Source organism: Neolamprologus brichardi, chromosome 3 (genome assembly GCF_056152115.1).
Source record: "Neolamprologus brichardi isolate AB-2024 chromosome 3, ASM5615211v1, whole genome shotgun sequence".
Classification (NCBI taxonomy): domain Eukaryota; kingdom Metazoa; phylum Chordata; class Actinopteri; order Cichliformes; family Cichlidae; genus Neolamprologus; species Neolamprologus brichardi.
The window spans coordinates 19,878,284-19,897,738 of NC_142106.1; the positions used below are offsets into that span (position 1 = coordinate 19,878,284).

The 19,455-nt window shown below is 41.4% G+C and overlaps 1 protein-coding gene, 1 non-coding gene and 1 pseudogene across 6 annotated transcripts; 1 reads left to right on the top strand and 2 right to left on the bottom strand.

The window, feature by feature from the left end:
* Positions 1-2,560: 2,560 nt before the first annotated feature.
* On the bottom strand, positions 2,561-2,633 carry trnak-uuu (transfer RNA lysine (anticodon UUU)). The gene has a single exon. It is a non-coding gene; the product is annotated as a tRNA-Lys (tRNA).
* Positions 2,634-9,006: 6,373 nt separating this feature from the next.
* LOC148103787 (tripartite motif-containing protein 16-like) lies at positions 9,007-10,752 on the bottom strand. Of its 4 annotated transcripts, none has more exons than XM_087833694.1 (3): positions 10,640-10,752; positions 10,206-10,504; positions 9,007-10,133 (listed from the first exon to the last, which is right to left on the bottom strand). In XM_087833694.1, the coding sequence occupies exons 1-3, from the start codon at positions 10,672-10,674 to the stop codon at positions 9,007-9,009; spliced, it is 1,461 nt and encodes a 486-aa protein (XP_087689820.1). In that variant the 5' UTR covers positions 10,675-10,752. The 4 variants fall into 4 exon arrangements, with proteins under 4 accessions (XP_087689820.1, XP_087689824.1, XP_087689817.1 ...); XM_087833698.1 differs by having other exon boundaries at positions 9,007-9,622; positions 9,740-9,806; positions 9,933-10,752; XM_087833691.1 differs by having other exon boundaries at positions 9,007-10,504.
* A 1,968-nt stretch (positions 10,753-12,720) lies between these two features.
* LOC148103788 (uncharacterized) lies at positions 12,721-18,539 on the top strand (annotated as a pseudogene). The gene is made up of 7 exons (XR_015718534.1): positions 12,721-12,738; positions 12,833-12,940; positions 14,282-14,352; positions 14,626-14,743; positions 14,850-15,014; positions 15,487-15,582; positions 15,664-18,539. The product of XR_015718534.1 is annotated as an uncharacterized LOC148103788 (transcript).
* Positions 18,540-19,455: the final 916 nt, after the last annotated feature.

A 19,455-nucleotide genomic window follows, 5' to 3' on the forward strand; every position in this document is an offset into this window, starting at 1 on the left:
AATCTTGAGCAGAACGTCTTTGTGTCTGCACCTCTCATTAATTCTGGTCTTGTATTAAATTTAAAACAGAGAAACTAAAACAATCGAGACCATCATCAATCTCAAAATCATCATTTTTATGGTTTTTAGAGTTCAAGAAACAAGCACAAATGTGTTTTTGCGTCTAGGTTTTCTGTAGTGATGTAACAGAACGCTGAAGCTAAAGTAACTGTAGTGATTTGTGTAGAGGAAAACGTCTCTGTGGTAACATCACTGCCAACGTGTTCATCTTGAGTGTGTTATTACACCAAAAATATGTACGTGTACTAAACTGCTGAAGTTTTAAAGAGTTTAAAAAAACTTTTACAAGTATCTGTGATTTCTTTAAATACTGTAATAAGAATTGTGCTTTCAGGCGTTACTGCTGTTCTCTGAATATTTGTCAAGTCTAAAACCTTCTCTGTAAACCCCTACAGATGGCTGTGTGTAAAAATCCCAGTAGTTTCTGAAATACTCAGACCAGCCTGTGTAATACCAACAACCAAACCTGTTAAACTTCTTTTCCATATCTACGTCCATAAATGCGTGAAGCTACTGATATGTGATTGGCTAATTAAATATTTGCATTGGTGAGCAGTTGTACAGGTTTACCTAATATAATCTTTCATTATCTCGTTTACAAACCCATCAATCTACATCATATGTGTCAAACTCGAGGCCTGCGGGCCACATCCGGCCCAACGTATATTTATATCCGGCCTGCGAGATCATTTCTATATAGATTCAGAGTCGACTGCAGAGGTGCCCATTGTGTCCCAGTCAAACAGTGCTCAGCAGTTATTAGGTAAGATGACGTCTTTCTGTAGTTCGTTATTCTAACAAGCAAAAAGTATTAAAGTGATGTTTACGTTGTGTATTTCAGACAGTGAGATGCAGAAACTGCAGGCCACAGGAGAAATGTAGTTTTCTGTAGTTGTTCAGTATCTAGAGGATACGTGTCAAACTCGATGCCCGTGGCCACATCCAGCCCAGCATACATTTATATGCCTGCAAGATTTTTATATAGATTCATTATTATTGTTATTCATGGCCCGGCAAAATGAAGCACTAATAAGACAAAATCTACAGATTCAATAATTCAGAGTGTCAATCAAGTCAAGTTTCTGTTCTGTGTCAGGGTCTGTGACCCATCTTTTTGATTTGTTTTTATAGTTTTTTCTTCTCTCCCATGATAATGAACATATGTTAAGTTCTGGTGTTGATCATCATTTAGGTTTTAGCTGAGTTTCATTATGGTTTAGATTTTCTTCTATGCCCTTGTCTGTTCTTGTTCACAGTATTATAAGGTCTGTCTTTTACTTTCAGTATGCTTGTGTTTAAGTCTCCCTTGTTGGTTCGTCATGTCCGTGTTTCCTATGTTGACAAGCTTGCTGTGTGTGTGTTTTAGTTTCACTTCCCCTGTCGTGTCAGCTGTTTCCTCATGTGTTTCCACTTTCCCTAATCTCCTTTGTGTGTATTTAGTCTGTGTGCCTTCTTTCTTTGTCAGATCGTCTGTGTTACCTCCTTCCATGTAGTCACAGTTCTCATACAGAAAGTAGAAGCACTAGTGTTAGGGTTAACTCTAACGGTAACCCAGATATTGGTAAATGTGAGCTTGAGTAGAAATACGGTTGCTGATCGGGTTTGTGAGATGACCACTGATTTAAGAACAGAGATGTGTGAAAGAAGCAAATACTTTATAGCATACTCTCTTGCTGTGGATAAAAGTACAGACATGATGGACATTACACAGCTGGCCATCTTCATGCGTGAAGTGAACTCCAATATGCCCGTTTCAGAGGAAATATTGGACGTTAAATCGATGCACGGTACAACGATAGGAAAAGACATGTTTGAAAACTTATGACGGTTATTAGAAGTTATTCTTTATTCTAAGTGTATTTATTCTGAAACAATATTCCTGTCTGTTTTTATTCATATTTATGTTCAAAAAACATTGTTTTAGTGTGTTCAATAAATGCTTACCCTGTTTGGCCCTCAACCTAAAGTGTGCTTTGAGTTGTGGCCTCATGTACAATTAAGTTTGACACCTCTGATCTAGAGCAGCTCCATCCTTCACAGCCTTTGTGATACTGACTCTCCCTGGTGACCAGAAACAAGAGTCCTTCACCAGTCCTGTAAAACAATTGCAAATAATTTTGGATCCACCTCCACCAGAAAATCAACAACTGCAAATCATAGCATGCTGGGGGGAAAGCAAAAAGAAGTCAACTAGTACTGCATTGCCAGTGGCACATATTCAGAGTTCAGTGGCAAAAGCACCATTTTCCATTTTAATTCATCAACTAATACAACATGCATGTGTTTAGACAGATTTGAAAGAAACAACAAAGCATGTTTAGTCCAGCAGGAAGCTGAAAGGGCATTACAGTTTTCAAAGACCTGACACGGTGCTTTGACAACTCGGCAATCATGTCAAATATTTGTCACTATAAGAATTTCCCCCCTACATTACACAAGATAAGATAAAATTTTATTAATCTCTCGGGTGGGTTCCTCTGCAAAATTCTGTAAAGATTGATGCCCAAACAGGGACTTGAACCCTGGACCCTGAGATTAAAAGTCTGATGCTCTAGCGACTGAGCTATCCGGGCTCAACATACAAACACTAATAGTGTATTAATGTAATAGTCTGACTCTGCAATGTGTAAGCAGCCATAGTCAGCCAAGTCATAATCAAAGCAACAAACAACTCATGTTTTGATGAAACTGCAAACCCTCCTGGTCAATGATCACATAAGCTGTACATGCAGGAAGCAAAGACTGATAAAGGAGCACAACATTCAGACAAATCCAAGACATAATGAAATGAACCACAATAACTGTGTATGCATAAATCAGGTGTCAGTGAACACTTAACGATCACAGATCTTTAGAACCACAGCCAGATAACAATTTTTCCCCAAATAAAAGTGTAGATTTTAGCTAAATATATATTATAGAATAGACACCATGGGCATTTCAGATTTCACACAGGTGGTTGGTTGTTACACTCTGGAAATGTGAGTGTTATGGACCCTCTGTGTGTGTATGGGGTTAAAATGATGCCACCTTAAAATGAAACTGAAAATAATTAACACGAAAATGTTGTATCGAAAGGGGAAAAAATGAAACTGAAAAAAAGGTGAATTGAAACCGTAAATTTCCAATTTCAGTTTGCTGGCAATGTTGCTGTACGAAAAGTGTTGGGAAGGTTACTTTTAAAATGTATTCCATTACAGAATACAGAATACATGCCCCAAAATGTATTCTGTAACGTATTCCGTTACGTTACTCAATGAGAGTAACGTATTCTGAATACTTTGGATTACTTAATATATTATCATGCTGTTTACAAATACATGAATGTACTATTGCTGTGATTTATTACTGTTACTGAAGGTCCGCGGCTCCGAACCGTAGTAAAGGGACCTCTGGCTAATATGGTGGGTTCTGTGTCGGGCTCATAGCCGAAAACTAGCTTTACTTTGTTGTCTGGGTCAACTTTGCTTGCCAGAGTCAGAGAGAGGCGTTGAAAGGCTGCTCCAACAGAACTTATTGTTTTTGGAGGAAAACACGAACACGGTGTACAGTCGAGTCTTAATAGCTTACTTACAACTGGGCTCGTCAGGCACTCTTCTTGGCTGCAGTGGTTATTATTATATTTACATGTTTCCAGCTCCCGTTTTTGCTCATGACAGCTTGTACTTTTCCTTTTCTCCCTCCCTCGCTCACAGACACATAACGTGTATGGCAGTCCATTCTCCCTGCAGCACGGACTACACTGCCTATGATGCTACATTCTTTAGAGCTATACCTGTAGCATTCTGCCTATTAGCTTAGCACAACAACAACTACGAAAAGGCCTCTCTCACCCAGGAAACACGCAGAGCGAGAGAGCGTCGCCCTGTAACCATGGCAACCGTAACGCTGCCGCCTGGAACAACATAACGTAGCTGTCAAACAAAACCCAAACAGTCCTGACCCGCCACAATATGAAACAGGGAAGTACCGCCGTGTAATCCATTTATTTCAACAAAATAACTGTATTCTAAATACCACCTTTTTAAACGGTAACTGTAACGGAATACAGTTACTCATATTTTGTATTTTAAATACGTAACGGCAGTACATGTATTCCGTTACTCCCCAACACTGTGTACGAATGAGTATTACGGCCACATTAAGAAAAACTATTATAGATAACATTGAAAATAAAGTTTCAATTTTGAGATTAAAATCGTAATTCAATTGAGAAAAAAGTCCAGATGTGGAGATTACAGTTGTTTCAAGACAAACTGCAACAGTTGCTATACCCTCTGAGTTAATGTAATTGTGCTTCAGAATCCGTTTAGTCTCGATGCAGGAAATGATTTCTCTTTTAGCACATAAACACAGTGTGGTGATCAGCAATAGGGCCTTGAAAAGATGGTGTGGAAAGCCACATCTCATCAAATGGAAAAACACACCAAATGAAATCGAGGGTTACAGCATGAGGAAGGAAGTAATGAAGTACAAATACTTTGTTACTGTACTAATGATGTCACCGTTCACTGAGGACTCACACGCAGGACTCTTCACTTTGAGGAGAAATAGTGGGGTTTATTACACCAGGTATATGTACAGACAGTGCAGGGAATTGTGCTATATACAAGTGTTACGTAGGGCCCAAAATGGCCTCCGTACAAGAAAGTAGTAGCTCTAATATTGACCAGTAACGAACCACCACACGCACACTGCAATGGGTTACACAAGATTTATTTGTTCTTTCTCCGCGTAAAACTACTCGCTGAAGACAACTCTGGCCAGGAATCCAAGGCCCAAAGCCACCACGGTCAGGGTTGTTAGCCTGGTTACAAACAGTTCTTCACTTGGAAGAACAAGCAGCCAAAACGTATCAATCCTGCATCTTCCTCAAAAAGGCTTGCCGCCCACCTTTTCAGGCCTGACTTCGTTCGAGGCTGGGTCTCCACATCACATCCTGGGAGCTGGAACTTCCCCAAAACTGGTCCAGTTTCCTTGTCAGGGGCACAGAGAATCTCCAGTCCAGTGTTTGTTTTCCTGCCTCCCAGCACATCCACTCACATCCCAATAAAAATGAGTCCTCCCTCCAACATCCTCAGATTATTTTAAAAGCAAAATCAGGCCAGGTTAAAAATCTTTTCCGTTAAAATGTGCACACTTCATCCTGGATCTTCGCGGCTTCCCTGCTACACCAGTGTCCTACTAAAAACAACGACAACAACTACTTCCTGTTTCCTCTCCCCTTTATAAAGGAAGGGCTCCAATCCTCCCCAATCAGCTTTTCCCTGTACTCAACTCCAAATAGCTGGCAGCTGGACTAGAGTAGAATCTCCACTCCCACATGGGTGTGGCCCACACCTCACATCAAACACAAAGAAACACCAAAGCATGCAATTAATACAAAACAAAATCTAAAGTAATGCCAACCCAAAAGCTTAGTGGGGGATTCTCTCCATACTTTTTCACCATGCTATACTCTGTAACACAAGTGTGACGGGGTCCAGGCTCCAGGAAATCCAAGGTGGGGAGGACAGGGAAAGCTTCTCTTCGCTCACTCACTGCTCGCTATAGCCACTCTCCAATCATTCACAACTAAGGATCTGCTCCGGGAAAACAGGGCCACGTCCAGGGGAACTAAACACAGAGTGTACACATTAGAATGAAGGCACAGAAATAGCAAGAGTCTAATACTAAGAGACCTTTAGGAGACCTTCATTACTTTAGGTTTAACACCTTTAAGGGGAGTTATTATTTTGTCCCTGCGAGCCTCATATCAAACTGCTTTGAGATTAAACAGTAACACATGAAATTCATTCCTGTTGGTGTATTAATCACCAGGAATATCACAGAAAAAGAGATAAAAGTGGTAAAACTATGTGTCATAGTCAGGGCTTAAAGTGTTTCCTTTTTCTTGTTTTTGGCCCAACGACTGATTGTAAAGCTCACATGTAAGTCTTCATGTTTTTAAATCAGATATTGGTTCTGTACATGTGACATTATGTTTTTTCATATTGTGAAACGTGCTGCTAAACAAACTGAGGCAGACTAACTGGTTTATTTAAAGGTTGCAGGTTAGTGCAGGATAAACAGGTTAGTTTGCTGCACTGTGATGGATTTAAAGTACAGAACAGTGTGTGACTGCTGCACAGTGGCTGTGGTTTCATGCTCAGAGTTTGGTTACATCAAGTGTAGCAGAGATGAATTTGAAGTTAAGCTGATGATGCTTAGATTCACTGAATTTCACCTTCATACCAGCTGAATAGTGTCTAATAAAAAGAGCATGAACAGTTTAGTGTCAGTGTAGAGGATGGAAATGAGTTCAACTAATGAAACATCTGCTGACATCTGGTTGAATTCACTTGTGTAAATCCACAAAGAGCAGCAGGTCAGCTGATCACAGCCTGTACATTCAGAAAATCTACTGGAGCTCTCAGCAGTAATTATACTGAGTCGTGAATGTTTTCCCCACACTGAGCCATTGCAACTGATTTTAGGGTTCCTCCACCTGCTGAATCCACTTTAACCCCTGAATGCCCATTTTCCTGTTTAGAGACAAAGTCACCTTCTACAATGTAGGCAACAAAAAATAGAGCCATTTTTTTTATTTTCCTAGTGTAAGTCCAGAAACTCACCTCAGACATGTTGTTCTTTTCCTCACTCCACCGCAATCCTGGAGAAACGCCCCTCTCTGTAGCTTTGCTTCAGCATTTAATACAAAGAAGACAGTGAGTCCTGCTCCCATGTCATTCCCTCCATGTCTCGCCTCGACCTTCATGATCCCTGCTATAAATCAAGTTTTCATTCAAATCAAACAAACGTGTACTGAGTCAGCTTTTGGCTCCAACCTTTGTACACCAGCCGCTTGGCCTTGACAGCACAAGGTCCTGGACCACGTTTACATGTCTTCATAAGTTAACAGATGTGAAGTATTTTCACATACGGTCCTTAAAGCTTCTGTTAAAACGTTCCACAAAACTTGGTTTAATCAATGTGTGATATTAAACTGAACCATCAGTTGATGGAAATGTTTATTATTAAACTCCTCGCCTTCATCTGTTGGAAGTTTAACAGGTACACGTCCCTCACTCATCCTCAAAAGCAGATGCAACAGATGCTCCTGCCTTGGTTTGAAGACACCTGCATGCATACTTAGAAAATCCATCTGTACATGTCAGTAAGTGTCTCACATTATCATTATCTGCACAATATTCACCCATATCAGCCAAATCAGCCTCAAACTGTTTGTCAGTTCCACTAATCAAAACTCTATTTCTGGGAAAAAGTCTTCTTGCTGAATAATAACAAAGAAATAAACTGTTGGTAGATCCACTTTTTACAACGAATCATCCATCAATAAAAATCTAACTCAGTTCCAAAACAACAAATTCAACATTCATATAAAAAAATCCAACCCTGCAGGGATCAAACATCTGATCAAACACCAGGGTTGGACACAGACTTTCTAATCTGACATCACAAAGTTATTCTGAAACTGTAAATCTAATTAAAAACTCCCCAAAACTATGATGAGGAAACCCTTAAAAGGTTCAGTGATAGAAGAAAAATCCTTTACATGTAAAATCAACAGAGGTTCCTGATAAATAGACTAATAAATGAAGAATAACTGAACAGTTTCTGAGTCATGAGTAAAATTTCAGTGAGTATGAATCTCCAGGAAGTAAAAAGGGTTTGAGCTCAGCATCAGTCAGAAGAGGAAGATGAGGTGATGAAGAAGAGAGTGTTCAGTGGAAAAAGGCCAGTGAGTTCACGTGAATGCTGCTTCTGCTATAAGACAGACATAAAAATGCATAAATGCTCCATGATTTTCATTTCTATCCATCATCTTGAACACTGACTATAAATGTGTTCACGTCATTATTGTGTGATTTGGTTTCTTCACGTGTCTCCTTCAGTGCAAATAAAGGACTGTTAGAGTGTGTGCTGTGTGTTTTTCTGAAGCATGACAATCCTTTCCAACAAGTATTTCCAGCTGTTTGTCTCCACTCTGCACTTTAGTCTTTCTTCCTGTCATGACTGTGTTTGTCCACCAGGTGTCTCCCTCAGCTCATTTTCTCCAAATCAGAAGCATCAGATTTGTGGAGACGCTCTGCCTGCCAGACACAGCTCAGGGCAATGAAACATGTCTATACTCCACAATGTACAGGCCTGTATCATTTAGTTCAACAGTCCCCAACCTTTTGTGTGTCACCGACCGGCTATTAAGGTGTTGTGGATAAATACAACAAAATAAAACCAGTATCGGTACAAAAAAATGTTTTCTTCTCTTGCTGCCTGGTACCAGTCTGGGGCCCGGGGGTTGGGGAACACTGATTTGTTTTTTATATTTTAATGTATAAATAACTGAGTGTGATCAAGCTTTTCATCTCAAAAAGACATTAAATGTCATCACTGTAGATACAATAATAATAATAATGATAATGATAATATGATATCAAAATCCTCAAGGATTACTTTTATTGTTACATTTTAAAAGTTCAAACCTCAAAGACATTAAGTTTACAGTCATATATGATCAAGAAAATCAACAATCTTCACATTTCAGAAACTGGAACCAGCTTTAAATGTGACTAAAATAATGATAAAACAATCAATTCTCTGATCATTGACTAACTGATGAATCACTGCAGCTCCAATATATTGTTGCATTTGACAACCCACTACAGCAACTACAGAATAAAACCACTAACCAGACTGATGACAGATTTCAAACATGCTGAATATGAAGAGTAGTATCATTTAAACTCACATGATTATCAGCCATAAGAACAAATTCAGATTTATATTGATGTAAGGTATATAAATGTAAGTACAGTTTGAATCAGTGCAATATTATTTTCACACATCAATGGACCACTGAACTTCTCAGCTTCTAAAATGTAAAGCCTCATTTAGAAACTACATAAGTACATATAATGGTCAGGGATCAACATGAACCTGTCTTCTCTATTTGACTTTAATCAACTCTGCAGTGACTCCAAGTCCAAGACCAACTCCAGCATAGAGCGGCTGAGTAAATGTGGTCTGGACTCTGTGGAGGAGAGTCATGGATTCAGAGACGCTGTAGAAAGACAGAATACCTGCTCTGTGATCCAGGTACACTCCTACTCTGGAGGACCGAGGACCTGAGAGGACAGTTTGGACTTTGTTGTGAAAAAATTTAAAATTGTTTGTGTTACAGTTTAATGCCCAAGATTTGTCATCATATCCAAATAGACTATATAGTCTCCCTACTCTGCTGATATTCTTGTATGCGACTGCTACTTCAACTGTTCCCCCTCTCCACTCCACCTCCCAGTAACAACGTCCAGTCAGACTCTCTCTACTCAGGACCTGACAGTAATGAGTGAATCTGTCTGGATGATCAGAATAAGACTGTTGTTGTTTCATAAATGTTACTTTTCTGTTCCCCTCAGATAATAACAGACGTCTGTATGCTGTGTTTGGATCCAGTGTGATTTCATGTGAATATTTTAAGAATCCAGCTCTGGTCTTTGGCTCTGGTGGTGACAGTAAAACATCCTCTTCAGTGACTGTCAGTGAGATGTTTGTCCATTCCTCTCTCAGAATGTCCTGTAGTTTATCTCTGGTCTCTGACACAGCTGCTGTCACATCCTCAAAGTAGCTCAGAGGACGAATATTGATGCTGGATGAGTGTGTAGACTCACTGAGTGCTGACAGTGAGGGGTAGTTGTGTAGAAACTGGTTGTGATCCTCTGTGTGTGAGAGCTGCTCCAGCTCGCCGTCTTTCCTCTTCAGCTCAGCGATCTCCTGCTCCAGCTTCTCCTGAAGCTCTTTGACTCGACTCACTTCAGTTTCCTGCTGGGATCTGACCTGCTGCTTCACATCAGAGCTTCTTTTCTGGAGGAGACGGATCAGCTCAGTGAACATCTTCTCACTGTCCTCCACTGCTTTATCAGCAGAGCCATTGATGGCCTCCACCTCCTGGTGAAGCAGCTTCACATCTTTCTCTCGCTCCTGGATTCTCTGCTGGATGTTTAGTCGTCTCACCTCGAGCTCCTTCTGCTTCTCAGTCCTTTCTGCTGCAGCTGGGACTGTTTCATGGCCTTTGTGTTCATCCATTGTGCAGAGATAACAGATACTCTGCTGATCAGTACGACAGAAAATCTTCATCACCTCATCATGACGAGAGCAGATGTTCTCCTGGAGCTTCTTGGAGGGGGCCACCAGCTTGTGTTTCTTTAATGGAGCTGCATCATAGTGAGGTTGGAGGTGTTTCTCACAGTAAGAGGCTGGACAAGATAAACAGGACTTGATGGCTTTCAGTTTCCTCCCAGTGCAGACATCACAGGCCACATCTTCAGGTCCAGCATAGCAGTGATCAGCTGGAGCAGCTTGGAGTCCAGTCTTCTTCAGCTGCTCCACTAAAGCTGCAAACATGACGTTTTTCTCCAGGACAGGCCTCGGTGTGAAAGTCTTCCTGCACTGAGGGCAGCTGTGGATTCCCTTCCTGTCCTCTTCATCCCAGAAACTTTTAATACAGTTCATGCAGTAGCTGTGTCCACAGGTTGTAGTCACCGGATCCTTCAGTAGATCCAAACAGATGGAACAAGAGAAGGTTTCTCGGTCCAGCTGAACTCCTTTCTGCGCCATTTCTCCTCTCAGTGTCAGTGACTGTGTGAGTTTCTCTTCCTTATAACTGAAACTAGTCTGAGCTCTGATCTCAACAACATGTTTCTGCAGTGAATGGAGCCTGTCAGCTCTTACACGTCACCACATGTTGGTTACACCCATCTTCAAAGTGCAGATCTGAAGGGGAGGGAACGAGGAAACACGTGGACAGAGAGGAGGTGCTGTGTTTAAGAGCAGGAAGAAGAGGGAGGGTTATCAGGCTGTGCTTCACTCCAGGAAGAGGAGCAGTTTGTTTAACCATTTTATTTACTGCTCACCTCAACGTTTAAACTTGTTAACCCTTTCTTCTATATAAATAAATGAAAAGTCCAACATTAGCGAACTCTGGACATAAATGTCTCATGGTTATAGTCACATGACCAGATTCTAAACCTGTAACTGTCAGAACAGCAGAGGCTGCTGCATTAATTAAAGCATATATAAAGCAGTGTTCCTGCAAAAAATAAATATCTCAAAAAAAAATCTTGCATTTTGTTTTGTTTTTGCATTTATAAACACTGCCGCAACAGAAATAACCATGCTTTTTATATAAGAATACAAGTTTTTTCCTCTTTTTCCACCTCTTGCGAGCAGCACTTTGTCCCCTTTACCGCCACATGTTCCTTCTTCATACAAACACAAACCATTCTTATCTCTGCACTTCTCTTTCACCAACACTTATACACTAACAAACACACACTTTCTCTCTCTTGTCTTTCTTTCCAAAGCTCTTCTGGAAGTCTTGCTGATTTCAGGTAATTATTATCTTCACTTTACTGTCTCTCACTGTCAAAAACACTCTAATTGTTTGTGAGCATGGAAGTGCCTTTGCCAGCCCCACATCTATTGTTTGGTCTTTTTGTTTATCTTCCTAATGTAGTAGAGTTGAAATGGCTGCTCAGTGAGACAAAGGGAGAGCAGAAGATGACATTTTTCTTGCAGACATGCTTGTGGCTCAAGAAAAAGTGAATATCTGTTTTATATCATTTAGACATATAATACTTATGAAACTAAACATTGTGAATTCCAGAGTGAAATTTGTGTAATAGTCTGAGAGTATTTCATGGTTCTCATGCAGTGGTCACTTTTATCATGAAAGGCAAAGGAAACTAAGTGCAGAGCAGCATCTGCTAAAGGCAGTAGACTCCATGTTGGTTGGGTGGAGAGAGATCCTGAAGGACGTCCGCTGTTAAAAAGAAGCAGAAGAGGAGATTGATGGCCTCCACCTCCTGTTGAAGCAGCTTCACATCTTTCTCTCGCTCCTGGATTCTCTGCTGGATGTTTAGTCGTCTCACCTTCTGCTTCTCAGTCCTTTCTGCTGCAGCTGGGACTGTTTCATGGCCTTTATGTTCATCCATTGTGCAGAGATAACAGATACTCTGCTGATCAGTACGACAGAAAATCTTCATCACCTCATCATGACGAGAGCAGATGTTCTCCTGGAGCTTCTTGGAGGGGGCCACCGGCTTGAGTTTCTTTAGTGGAGCTGCATCATAGTGAGGTTGGAGGTGTTTCTCACAGTAAGAGGCTGGACAAGATAAACAGGACTTGATGACTTTCAGTTTCCTCCCAGTGCAGACATCACAGGCCACATTTTCAGGTCCTTGACTTGTTTCAAGAGGAGGAGTGGTTTCAAGCAGACGGCTTGTGGTCATTTTTCGTAGCACATTTAAAAATGTTTGTCTGTGTTAAATTGTTCGGAGGTTGATCTGCAGTTTTAATCACAGCCAGTCACTCTGCTGTTGAAGTACTGCTTTTATTTCTGACGGTTTAGATTGCTAGTTTGAGCAGAAGTTGTATTTTAGTGTCAGATACTAAGATTGTGTAAATAAGCTGTCATTTAAAATCTCAGGGTCTTAATGCATGAGCTCATTTGACTGTCATGACACAATGATTCCAGAAAAAGTGTATTTATGTTCATTTAATTGATAAATGTTTAACAGAATGAGCTGATAATTGGGCGATACATGTTAGGTGTACAGTCAAACTGGAGACTCGCTGTCTCTTCTCTCTCATATCAGGTAGACTATGGAGACCAACTGCTTTGTGGGAAATGTAGTTTTATAGCTTCAGATTCTGTTGTTCAAGTGTTTGAATGTTCACCAGTATGAGTTTAATTTCTGTTCTATGTGCGTTGCAGGGACGTTATGCAGGAAACGCAGTAGGCTTCAAGCTGTTGTCCCTCCTGTCTCTGGCTGACACCAAAGCTAACAAACCAGGCATGAACCTGCTGCACTTTGTCGCTCTGGTGAGTAACGTCATTGTTCATTTCATTTTTGCACATATGCCAGTGTGGCTGAAGTCACAAAAACAGTTAAAATGCTCTTTGGTTTTCAGGCACCATTGGTGAATGAGATTCATCTGAATTTGCTCAAGGTTCTGGATTTAGTCGGCTGTGCTGGTTGGCACTCATTGGCAGGAGGTCAGGGACACTACTTCCGAATGGATAGGCTGGAGATGTGGTCCCTCTTTCTTTTTTTCTTTCTTTTTTTTTAGGGAGGAAGACCCTAAAGACCCTTTTTTAGAGTTTCCAGGGAAGATCTATGCTATGATGTGGTTGTCATCCTGGTGTTGCTTTGGATGTTTGCCATTGTTACAGGCTACTTGGTACCTGGACAACTGCAACCAGAGCTTGGTTCACATTACAGTCAATAAGTCATACTTATTCCTGGACAGTGGTGGACTCCGCCACTGCTGGTTTTGTACCGACTCTTTCAGATCTGGTGGTCTTAGAAACACGTCTCTCCTTTTTGCAGATGATACAATCCTTTTTTTGATTAATCTATTAATGAAATTAGCTCTTGAGACAGTAGGAGTTTGAAGCACAGTGTGAAGTGGTTACAATGAAAATTAGCAGATTCACGTCTTAATGGTTTGAGTGGTGAAGAGAGAACTGAAGCTGAAGGGGAAGCTGTTGAGTAACTAGTCGATATAAATTCGAACCCTCAGAATAAAATTGCAGATACAACAGGTAGAAATTAGTTTATTCTGACAAGTTGTTGGTTCAGCTTCAGAGAGCGTGATGCTCAGTAGTTCAGGAGGGTCTCAGAATAGAGCTCCAGGCCTACCAGTCCTACTAGTAGAAGGCCTAAACATGCTGGTGAGATTATGTCTTTAAAGTGGTTTCATGCAATGTCTACCAGAAGGGGACCCTGGGGTTGAGAATGGGTCTCTTTATGTGGATTGAGAGCACCTCTGTACCACCAAAATGAGCAAGAGGAGGTAGTTGGAGAGAGAGGGGGTCTCATGATTGGATGGATGGAGCATCTTTGATATTTTTTGCCCCTTTGCACCATTTCACATGTTGTTGTGGTTATTTTTTGATGTTGCAGATGGTTTCCATTTCTTCATTAAATTTATGGGTTGATTCTGACCTCTGACCTCTTGGCTCCTCGTCCATCTGTGTGCGTTTGGTGTTTCACTGTCTGTGTGGATCAGTTAGTTTAGCTCTTTAAACAGAGTGATGTGTGAGAGTTGTATGAATGTTGAGTTTAATGTCTCTAAAACCTAAATGTTAAACCTCTGGGAGCTCAAAAACAAATGAACATTAGATTTTTGTCTCATGTTTTGTTGTTTTGGTTTTCTATAGGAAGCCCATAAAAAAGATGAGAAGCTCTTGGAGTTTCCTCTCAAGCTGAGTCACATCCAGGCTGCAGCCAGGTCAGACATCACTTCATATTAATCACATATTAAATACTACAGTTCTCCATATACACCACTACATTTTTCCATCAACCTGTTTGGTGGGGATTTTTTTATTATACTCCTTCTTTCCATCATCTTATTACATCTCTACAGAATCTGAGTGAACACCGCCCCCTGCTGGTTTCTTTTCAGTCCTTCATTTGATACTTAAATTACACCAGACACAAAATGAATGAAACCAGAGCAGAAATGAGGCTAAATGGATTTGTGTTTTCCTTCCTTTGGTAGGATCTCATTGGAAACGTTGGATGCTGAGCTGCATTTGCTGACATCTCGCACACACTCAGTGGAGGAGAGCATCCAGAGAGACACAGAGCTGCTGCAGCAACTGGACAGCTTTCTGCAGGTAACACACATAGCAGTATTTTAGTTTTATATAATCTTTAAATAAGTGTGTAATTTAAAAAATAATTTTGTGCCTATTCATGTTTGTGTTTTTATGTTTGTCTCAGCATGCCACATCATCTCTCTGCTCACTCCGCGGCAGTCGGCAACAGCTAAAGAGGGAAGGCAGCGAGCTGATCGACTTTTTCTGCGAGGACAGAGACACTTTCAGGCTGGACGACTGTTTCAGCATCTTCCACACCTTCTGCTCCAGGTTCACAAATGCTGTCAAGGTACAACTATGAATGCAAATCCATTACACGAGCTGTACAACAATCCACACAAGATCCAGTAGATGTGGTTAAAACTGTTGGTATACTTCAACTGATACATTAGTCTTCATCCCATATTTCATAATAATAATATTATTTTCTAAACCTTCCGTTTTGTGTGATTGCCAACAATGTCACCATTGTTGGCTTTTTGGCTCAAGTGTGTCTCCATTGCCTCTGAGTAGTTTGAATTCCCAAACCCCTCTCACACGATGAGTTGTAGACACAAACACCAGACCATAAATCAGGCATAAGAGGAGAAGCTGTATTTAAGGCCCAAGGGTTCACAGTTTGTTTTATTTTTTGTTTTGTTTTGTTTGCTTTGATTTGTGCATCAGGATCTGATGCATCAACATGCATAATATCTGTAGGCTATGGAGGACCAGAAGAGTCACGCGCATCAGGAAAATAACTTCTCTTTCTCGTTTTGAAGGAGAACATGGAGAGGGAGGCGAAGGAGGCAGCTCGTCGTCAGCGGATACAAGAGCTGGAGGAGAAGAAGAGGCACTCCTAGGCTGGAGGAGAAAAGGTAGGATGACGTACGCAGACACTGTAAAACAAAGTCAATCAAAGATGTCTAATGATGATCCACTCTCTGTTCCCGTTATAGGTGGATGGAGTCTATGGGCTGCGCTGCCACAGTGAGCTTGACATGTCCACTGCTTTGTCCCGGCATGACGAGGCCGGACTGTTGATGGAACTCCTGACCCCTAGGTCCCACCCTCGCACACCAGTGAACAACTCCCACAGTCCTCTGGGACGTGCTGTGAGCTTACGTCGTTCCCGGAAGTCTCCATCCTGCTCACCATCTATTGCTGCTGAGCAGGAACTAAGCACTTTCCTGGAAAAGGCGACTGATCGCAAAAACATTCAGCAGAGAGGCAAAGGGAGCAGTTTTCCATCTCCCTCAAGTCCAGGATTCCCAGTGTCCGCCCAGACGGCACCACAAAACTCCTCATCACCTTCCAAAAGGAGTCCAAAAAACAAAAACCATGCAACTGCAACTTACCTCAGCCAAAATGCTACCCAGACTTGTGCAAATGCCACTAATCCTGCAAATGAACTTGCAGTCAAACCTACCTCTGACTCAAACCAGCAATCTGAACACAACAACAAAAGCAGCAGTGATCAACCTGGCATGGGTTTAAGCAGCCATGCAACACTTACAAGAAGCAAACCAAAAGATGTTGAACTGGTTTTAACTCAGCGGACTGACTGCACTGATAAAAGGTTTCAACACAGCACCACTGCTACAGGAAACATGGTGGTGGTTTTAGAGAAATGCACGTTGGTTCCTGAACTAAAAGTGTTTGGCAGTGGCGACACCCTCACAAGTCATAGCGAAAACAGACATGTTGGTCTTCATCAAGATGATGTGACAATCACAGATTTGGAAGAAGAGAAAGGGGATGAATTGCAAGTTGATAAGGTGCATAATAATGGCCAACTGATTGTAAATCCAAAACAATCTGATGAGCAAGTCGGTGAGCTCAGCTCTTCTTCAACACCAAGAGAGGGCGATGAGGGGCAAGAGGATAAGGTGGTTGTATGGTGTGTGACGGGTGTGTGCGAGGCTACAAGTGACACACAAAGCACCTATGCAGAAACTGAAAAAGATCAGCATAAGGGTGATAACCAAGGAGGAAACAAACAAACTTCCTCTGCTTTAGCCAATGACATGCCTTCAGAACCTCAACCGGCCAATGAAAAACCAGTGCCTGTACCCATCAGCAGCCAACCAGTGCCTGTCCCCCGCTGTGATGACACATCACTGCTTGTTTCTTCCTCTATGTGGCGCCCGAAAGAACCTCCAACACCTAATGTAGTGCCTGCTCTCACAGCAGATGCTTCTGAGAAAGATAAAGAACTGGAGGAAGAAGCAGAAGTGTCCACCAACAGGAACCGTGATGGAGTGACCGTCTCAAAACAATCAACAGAAGTGAAAAGCAAAAACAACATGGCTTCTAAAGACTCAACCAGTAAAACTGCAAAAGCAGCTTCTTCCACCAAAGTAAAAGCAGAACCAGCAACTCCATCTAAACTACCCAACAAGAGCCTTCCTACGTCTAAAGTCCAAACTAATGGGAAGAAACCTACCCCAAACACTATCTCTGCATCTGGCAAATCCAAATCTATCCGGACCCTCACAACCTCCGAGAACAAGGACATGAGGAGGGTTGTGCCAATATCCAGGACCAACAGAAGTCCATCCAGAATCAAACATACAGAGAAGAATCGAGGCTCCTCCAGCACCGCAGTGCCCACCAGTCTGACTCCCTCAAAACGAAGCAGTGCTTCCCCTCGACGAGTAGTGAGGCCTGCAAATGCTCCTTCATCCCGACAATCTGGGATCCCCAAGACCTTGGATCCAAAGGACTCAAAAAACCAGAATGTTTCAGGTAGTCAGCCATCTGCCCGAGAACAGAACAAGGACTTTCAAGGAAAGATGTCCAGCCAAAAGCCTATAATGAAACCTAAAGCCCAGCAGGAGGAGAAGATCTGTCGCTCCACGCTGCGGGCACTCTCTCAGGGTGGAAGAAGTGGAGGAGGAGGCAGCGTCAGTGCTCCTGCCACTCCTTTGCGCAAAGCCACTAGCTCTTCATCATCTGTGTTTCCGGGTTTTGCACGGAGCACAGCCTCTTCTTCTTTCAGACGTACTCACACCAACCTTGCTGTTCCTGCTGCTTCCCACTCCCCCAACATTGGGTCAGACCCCTCCCCCAAACCTTCTTCCAAGACCTCCTCCTCTGTTACCCCATCCAGCACCTCCTTGCCTATTACGCGATCAAGATCACTAAGAGTCCATGCGTCAGCAAGATCCTCAGATGTCCAAAAACTCTCCCCCTCCTCACAGAGGAAGTCTCAGAGCGTCAAATCATCTCCTCGTGCATTGCACCACGACTTGCTGGCTCCCCCTAAAGGCCACAGACGGAATGACAGTGACAGTGACAAGTCCGCTCATTCTCAGGACTCGGTCTTGCCCACAAGGCCGCGCTGGAGATAAGCTCTTGGTTGTTTTGTTTTGAGGATTTTTTCCTAATCACTCCTCCTTCAGGAAAGTCAGGAGATACACTCCATTATGAAATGTAGATACCTTTTAAAATGTTCAAGTTTAAATTGAGTAACAAAGGAAGATACAATCCAATGTGAAACAATGAGATTGTCTCGTATGGATTTAAATCTTGTTTGTTACCTTGTTTGTTTGTTATTATAAGGTTTAAGTGCATCGGAGCTGAAAAGTTCACTACGTTTTCTTTGTACTATATTGTCCTTGTAATGTACTTTAAACAACCACAGAGGGGAAAAAACAACTTGTTTTCAAGGTATATTTTTATTCTTTCTAAATCTATTAATTGAGAGTACATTCCAAGATTAATGACAATAATGACCTCTCCTCACGACCTCAGGAAAGCCGATGTCTTATCAGAAATCACAGACCTTTTTGTTTTGGTCAGAGCGAAGCTCTGAGATCTCTGGATGAGTCGGGAAATGTGACGTGATTGCTAACAAGCTTTCAGTCAAAACCACACTAACACTAGCAGTTCTGAATAATTTGGTGGCCGTAGCCATGACTTGATCTCTCCTATTAGGCCTACAGACACTTGAGTCAGTCTGTCCGTTAATCCACAGACTAAAGGCTCCTACTATGAGAGTAAGAGGTACGCCGTATTGTATGAAAGAAACTATTACAACCAACATACAAACTGCAAATTTAAACACTGAATTGAAAAGAGGGGAGCTAAAAGAGGCAAACAGAGTGAATAAAATCTAATTTCATTTTATTTATACTCCCTTTGATTTATTCCTGTGGTACTTTTTTTCCTTTTTGAAAGAGAAATATCTGCAGCTATAAAGATGTACATCTTTGGAGTATCCTGAAAATTCTGCAGTTTTTAAAGGTCATGTGACTGAATGCCTTTTCGATTCACAAGCACCTTTAACTGCACGAACCGTGCTGCAGAATCTCTTTAATCCAGGCTGGACTTATATAGAAATAATAATATTACTACAAAACTAATTGTGTTTTTATAAAGCCTGACATAACTAATCTTTGAGAGCGGTGGTGTCTTTTTTTAAAAAACATGATCAGTTTAAACAAGGAGATATTTATAACTGATTAAAAACAGACACTTTCTGACTTCCTTGGAAAATTCAAGTTGTGTTTCATATGAGGACATTTTTATGTTTATCTGTCTTTATTTATGTATGTAATGTTTCCCTACTAATTAATAAAGTATCGTTCCTCAGTCACTCTGCGCACTTCATTCAAAGACTGTATTGCACTTTTTCCTGCCAGAAGACAATGTTTTAATTGAAATAGACTGAAATATCTTGCTTCAAGTGGATGAATGTCTGGAAACATTCACTTTAAAACCAAGCACATTTGAAACTATCTACACAT